The sequence below is a fragment of the Convolutriloba macropyga genome, unplaced genomic scaffold (genome assembly GCF_964194025.1).
Source record: "Convolutriloba macropyga unplaced genomic scaffold, txConMacr16.3 SCAFFOLD_3778, whole genome shotgun sequence".
Taxonomy (NCBI): Eukaryota; Metazoa; Xenacoelomorpha; order Acoela; family Convolutidae; genus Convolutriloba; species Convolutriloba macropyga.
The window spans coordinates 18,275-25,459 of NW_027450581.1; the positions used below are offsets into that span (position 1 = coordinate 18,275).

Genomic DNA, 7,185 nt, shown 5'->3' on the forward strand with positions numbered 1-7,185 from the left:
TGGTTTTTATTTTTCTGGTGCTACAGTTGACATGGTTTCTTAAGATATTTCAGTAGCTATGCAATTTTAAATTTCAGTTCAATCTTTCTGAGTTATTTCAATGTCATAGCGATTTTCAAACCATTTCTACTTTTTTTTAAGAAAGTGCATCATGGTGTTAGGCATTTTGTGGAATTTGAATTTAATAAAATTGAACTGAATATTTCAGAGGACACATGTTTTAAATTTTTTTCATAGCGATTGTTTAAAACAAGTTTCATGCGGTTTAATGACTTTTCTTGAACGAACTACTTAGACAAGCTGAATAAGAATGACAATTGAAAAAAAAAAATAAAAAAACACGTAACCACGAACAAAATAACACGTAATCCCCAAAACTTCTACTATATCTCTGATTTTTCATTTTATACAAGCGGAATACTTTTTGAACAGAGCATTGAATTGATTATATGCATCAATAATTTAATCACGTGCAAACTCAATGTTTTTTTATGTTTTTTGGCCCAGACCTGTTAGACAATTAATTCCTGCATATAAACTTGCTCCGTACTGAAAAAACAAACAAACAAACGAGAATAGACTTGCGACTATATGGGACCAGTACTGATATTGACATGCCGATAGTTTCAAGGGGGGGGGGAGTTGGGGGAATTATCCGGAAAGATCCCGTTTCTCTTGCCATCCCCTCTAATTATTTGTGGTTTCAGTACAATATACCCAATACCATATTACCCAATGTCATAATACTCATTTCCGAAATACCCAATGTAGCAAAATACCCAATGCCAAATAACCCAATGCCAAATTACCCAATGCCAATTTACACAATGCCATAATACCTAATTCCATTATACCCAATGCCAAACTACCCTCATTATAATTTATTCGTTATAATCCTGAAAAAATTTATGAGCTTTCAAGGCAACCACCCCTGCATTCGGACTTCTCTGGAGAAGATATCACTCGATGCTGCTAACCAAAAGTTCAACATTATCAAAACTTTAAGCGGACAGGAGAATAAGAGTCAAAAAGTACAGAGTTTTGAATGGAAACGTCAAAAGCGTTGCAAAAAAGTCGACGGCATTTCGTTCCGCTTTGCTCTTTATATAAATAATTAGGCTTTACCAATCCGCCATTGAACATAAAATGAACATTCTTTTTCAAAGTTACCATCAAAGTGATTATTGTTATTATTACAATTGGATATGTTGGCATTGTGTATTTTGTGGCATTGGCTTTATTGTCATGTGACCTTATGTGTTTTGTTTGCTTTCATTCTGAGAGTTCGAGCAAACAATATCTTTTATATTACATTTCTTTTGAAATCTTTTTTGTTCTGCTAAAACTGAATTTAGAATAGCTCATAAAGAGAAACGAGTATCAAAATAATTGTAAAATAGGACACAAAATTGGCAATAATTTGACGAAATAGCTCAAAGTTACGAATCGCTAATTACAACAACACCAATGAAAATTTAAAAACTGATAACGGCATAAATTGAAAATATAAAACGTTAGCCATAGCAATCATAACATTGAGAAAAAACAGTTTTTATGCAGGTATGACTTGACTAAATTTGCGTAAGTTATAAAAAGGTGTATAGAAACACTTCATTCTAGAGTTTCGAAATCCTATTTTGAACAATCCTTGCTCGGACAGGTTGCGAATGTCAAAAAATCTCACATCTTTGTCTTCCACATACGCTTCCAAATATAATTTCTCGGCAGTGGTCAACTTTGAGGGCCATTTTCTGGTCTCATTAGTGTTGAAACTTTGTCTCGCATTTTTGGAGTGTTTTCGGTCGCATTTGTACAGGTGGTTCACACTGATTACCCGATATGTTGGGTTGTGAACCCTGAGAGTGGGGTTGTAGTAAGAGTCCAGGGATAATGTTCGATCGGAAGCTGCCGGATCATCCACACATCTCAACTGGTACACGTATTCTAATACGTTTGAGCTCATCGTGCCAATAGTCAGCCTGTTAATATGGTGAAAATTACAAGTTGATGTGTGAACAGCGGTCCTGAGAAATTTTTTTCCGTCAAGATAACAAAATATATAAATGTACAAATTATTTGAGTGGTTCTAATTAGCAGAACCTTATCTTTAACTTATTATTTTTGATAGTTTTGGGAAAAAATCAATCCAAACTACATGTTTCAGTAATTTGTTTTTTACACTAAATTCTTTTGATTTCAACTATAAATTTTACTGAATTTTGTATAAAATTGATTGATTTTTTTTTGCAATTTCTGTTTTAATTATCTGTACATCTGTGCAGTCTTTCTTTCAAATTTCTAATTATTTTCCTGATGTTTACTTTCCTAAAGTAGGCTGTAAGGGCTGCCGATTTGAAACAAATTGATTAAAGAAGGCAGCATTTTGTTTTGAAATCAAATAAACAATAATCTTTGTTCTCGTGTGTGTCTTGAGGAACAGAGCATGCAATAGCAGAAGAAATCTAAATTTCGGGTGCAGTAACTCAAAACTTTTTCAATTCTTAAGGAAATAAATAAAAGTAAAATTTTGGTGGCTGGTTAATTGAATTATCAAACCAAAAGGGCACATTTTTTGATTTTTATTGCTATCTTTGTTAGCTTATTTTTTGAACGACATCTTCCGTCACAGAGAGTGAGTATCATGGAAAACAAACCGCGTGAGAACTAAATAACTCAAAGGATTTTGACCACTTTTTGCTATCAAGTTGAGACCAGTTTTTTGTTCCTTGTTCAGCATGTTCCTTGTTCAGCATGTCTTTGGTTGTTATTTGTCAATTGTAATTTTTCAACATTATATCACAATGCCATGAGCCAAAAAATATGTATTAGCAATATTTCAAGGCCTTCCTGGTGAATGATCTTAACGATTGAAAATTTTTTGATGAAAAAATCATCAAAGCTCATTTAAAACTCCTACTTTGACTTAAGCAACTAGTTGAATCATAAATTACCAAAAAATAATTTTGCAAGGGTGATGTCAAAACATTTTTTTGTGTTCATGTAATTGCATTTTTTCCGCTTGTAGAGATGAATCAAATAAAAACTTTGCTGCCACTTGCTTCATTTTCATTTCTTCTTCGATTTTTCATCTGTTGAAATGATTTCGCAGCAGCTGGAATTCAAGAATTTTTCAAATTTTCTTAAAAACTTGATTTCTTTTTTCATTTGGAAGTATTTCTAGCATCAATGTAAACTGCAAATTGTCGCTTAGTTTTGGAATCGAAGGATGTGTTTTCTTTTATTGTATTTAATAGTCAAAACAGTTGTAGGATAAATTGTTTTCAGTTTCTGTCAGAAAAACGGAGGAACACATATGTAGCTGAACACAGAGTTTTTTAGTGTAGTTTGACTGCTCATAATCAGCAATAACTCAGCAATCATATAATTCAGCGGGTCAAAAATCATCTCAGAATATGTTTTCTTGTCGGATATTTTTCCAAGACTATAAATCAAGTCAGATATAATGAAGTTAAAAATATGAACAAGTAACAAACATAACAACTGCAGGCTCTTTTTTTCCGGAAAAGCTGCAGTGAGTGTAATAGTTTTACATGGATGTACAGAAGCATTGGAATTCGCTATTTTTAAATAGTTTTATTTCCCTGATTTGAATATTTAGCATATCTTATTTCAAGGAAATCAAATATTTAGCCAAAATTTTGTTTTATTCACAAACCGTTGTAAATTATACTCACGACAGATGTAGAGTGCTTTAATCTGTTCACGAACAGATTAAATCCTACTAAATATGGAGATGTAATTTTCAATAACTCAAAATTCTATTTCATTTGGAATTTTTTTTTCCATGGTTTCCTTACATTTCAAAGAATCTGAATTGTACTGGTGCGCTGTCTTTTTTGAAGATCTGTTCACAATTTTTTTAATGATTTTTGACGTGAGGTTGGTCAGTCCTATACAGGAAGTGCAGTGAGAAAGCAAATGGTTTGCGGTGTCATTTTTTTTGCTAACTTTATGGGAGAGTGGGAAAAGGGTTGAGTGAAAAAATTTGCCTTCTCGATTGTGGTTGTTTGTTCCCATGCGGCACTTTGACTACGATTTTTGCTATTTTTTATCAATCCATCTGGGTCTAATTTTTTGTTCAGTTAGTGTTTTCTGTTTAGATTTGTGTCAGAACTTGCCCTGCTAAATTTTGTGTTTCTAATGCAGTCATTTTTTCAACATCATTTGTATCTACAAGGTTGTTGATCTGTCTTCAAATTGAAGGCAAAATGTCTCGTTCATGTGGTCTCCTCTCTCCTAAAAATTCTTCAGGAGGATGTTAATTTTTATTTATTGGGGCACTTTTATTTCTGGCCCTAAAGCGTGTGGATGCGGGGCAAAATAGGCAAGCTAAGATTAACTTACTAAAAAAACTGGAAAAGAATTTGTTTTTAGCTCTACCACCTAAAAGAAAATACATAGCTCAATTTTTCGCTCCGTAATCTCGCTCTACCACGCACATGCATTTGTGATTTTTTGGGAACTTTCAGTTTGTCGGTTAAAGTCGGTTGAAAAGCTGGACAGCAAAACCAACCGAATTACATAATGTAGATTATCTAAATCGTAATGCACATAGTCAGCAAAAGGGATCTATTCTGTTTCGCCCCCCCCTTCAGTGTTTTTTATGACCCCCAGTTACAAATTATACGTTGTTACATATCACGTTACTATGTAAGAAAATAGCACGTGCGCCTGGGGGTCATAAAAAGTTTATTGCTCACTAAGCTGGGGGGGGGGGGGGCGAAACAGAATAGATTCAGCAAAAGAATGATAGCAACCTTGAGCAGCCTCTAGTTAGTTTATGCTAGAGTCGCCACTGTTCTCAGCCATCATGAGGGGAGACACAAACGGAAATGATCCCTAAAAAATAGCTTGCTCGCCTGAAGACATCAAAGTCAGATCCTCAATAAATGATTGCGGGATAGATCTCAAATAAGCAACAACAAAAATCAACAAAAAACAGTTAGGGGGGGGGGAGAACGAAAAGAAATGATCCAAATTTGAATCCGGAAATAGACCCACCTTGATTTTGCGAGGACATCAAAATCCGTTAAAAGTGTCAGCAACGATTCCGGGCTGAACCTACTTTCGAAACTGTCTACACGAAGTCCAAATGTTCCAAAGTGTTTCATTGAGGAATCGTTTTCCACGACAGAATTGAAACGGAGTCGGTTTCCGTCGGCGTCTGAGGCAATCCAAGTTAAATTGCTGGTGCATAAATCATTGTGAACAAGGCAGGCATGCTTCAGAACTTCTAAGTATTGCGCTGGCTCTAGAAATTTTGCTTCTACAGCTTTGTCAGTGCTGCGAATATGTATGGACGTTATTTGGGTAACATCAGTTACCGGTTTATCTTTGGGTAATAGGGTCTGTCGCCAAACGCGGTTTCCGTTATCCATAAACAAGTTTTTTAATCTATTTTTTGCTTTTGTAGAATATCCTTGATAAAAACGGGGATTTAATGCATAGATATTGTTTAAAGTTCATCATTTCAAGTGGACAAAAGTGAGATTTTGCTGTGGTTTGTGGAACTGGCTTCAGAATAAAATTTAAAATTCTCAATCGAAAACAAAACATTTTTCAGCTAGTTCCTATATGACATGGTCAATGCTACAACAGATTTTTAAAAAATCATTCTGCCATATGTTGCATATAAGCAGTGTCATAGACATATCTGTTTGAATCTTGCAAAATTATATATATATATATATATATATATATATTTATATATATATACACACACACACATATATATATATATATATATATATAATATATTTATATATATATATATATATATATTATATATATATATATATATACGCGGTTTCTCCAGTTTAAGAAAAAATTTTTCCTCAGAGAGACAGGTAGAGAAAATCAATGTTAAATCTCGTTTTCAGTGAGTCAGAATATATTAATTTTTTACTAACACTAGGTTGATCTATAGAGAAGAGAACCCGTATCAATTAACCATTCAAGCTAAAGAGATTGCGTCTAATGCTCGCTGTATTTTGGTTGTATTTATTCGTCATTTTTTCAAGCTCAATTTACACGTTTAATTTCTAGTTGAGTACTAAATTTTTGCATCTATATATACAAAAAATAACAAATCTATATATATATATATATATATATTATAAAATAACATATTTATCAATATATATATATATATATATATATATATATATATATTTATATATATAAACAAATATATATATCTATATATATATATATTTATATATATATATATATATATAAGTGTATAAGCATATATAAAAGTATGTTTAAAAAAATTATTAACATTAATCGTACGTATATCTAATCACATACTATTTTGTGCTTGGTAACTTCTTTGATGCTAATTATTTCTACTCTTAATGTACAAACTTAATTTTGTAAACTCGTTGGAGTTTAGCTCCAACACTTTGGTTTTTGAAGTTATTTTCAAGTTTTTTCCTACTAAAATTATTCTAACAAAGTAAAGATTTTTCCAAAATTTTCTTTGCGGCTTTCTTATGATCAAATATTCTTGAGGTTTCCGTGGCAAAAGTTTTTCTAACCTAATTCACATGAATTAAATTTTACCTTTTTTAGTTCGATTGAAGAGGAAACCGCGACCGTTCCTTATTTACGTAATCCGCCATCTTCTTCTTCAAGAACTCACTTGGAGAGAACATATGCTTCAAAATAACCCCCCAATACCAAGCGGAATCATCCTCGTGGCAAAATTCTAGCGATCGCTTCACTTCTGCAGGAATTTTCGTTAAAGAGTAATTTTTCAAGGCTTTGTCAGTGCTGCGAATATGTCAAGCTTCTACAGCTTTGTCAGTGCTGTGAATAAGTATAGAAGTTATCTGAGTAACATCAGATACTGGTTTATTTTTGGGTAATAGGGTCTGTCGTCAAACGTTGTTTCCGTTATCCCTAAACAATTTTAATCTAATTTTTGCTATTGTAGAATATCCTTGATAAAAACGGTGATTTAATGCATAGATATTGTTTAAAGTTCACCATTTTAAATGGACAAAAATGAGATTTTATTGTGCTTTGTGGAACTGGCTTCAGAATAAAATTAAAAGTTCTGAATCAAAAACAAAGCATCTTTTTTAGCTAGTCCCTATATGACAAGGTCATTGCAACAACAGACTTTTAAAAATCATTCTGCCATAAGTTGCATATATGCCA

The 7,185-nt window shown here is 32.7% G+C and overlaps 1 protein-coding gene across 1 annotated transcript; it reads right to left on the bottom strand.

The window, feature by feature from the left end:
- Positions 1–1,378: 1,378 nt before the first annotated feature.
- LOC142356003 (uncharacterized) lies at positions 1,379–5,401 on the bottom strand. The gene is made up of 2 exons (XM_075407997.1): positions 5,023–5,401; positions 1,379–1,979 (listed from the first exon to the last, which is right to left on the bottom strand). The coding sequence occupies exons 1-2, from the start codon at positions 5,397–5,399 to the stop codon at positions 1,553–1,555; spliced, it is 804 nt and encodes a 267-aa protein (XP_075264112.1). The 5' UTR covers positions 5,400–5,401; the 3' UTR covers positions 1,379–1,552.
- Between the last annotated feature and the right edge of the window lie 1,784 nt (positions 5,402–7,185).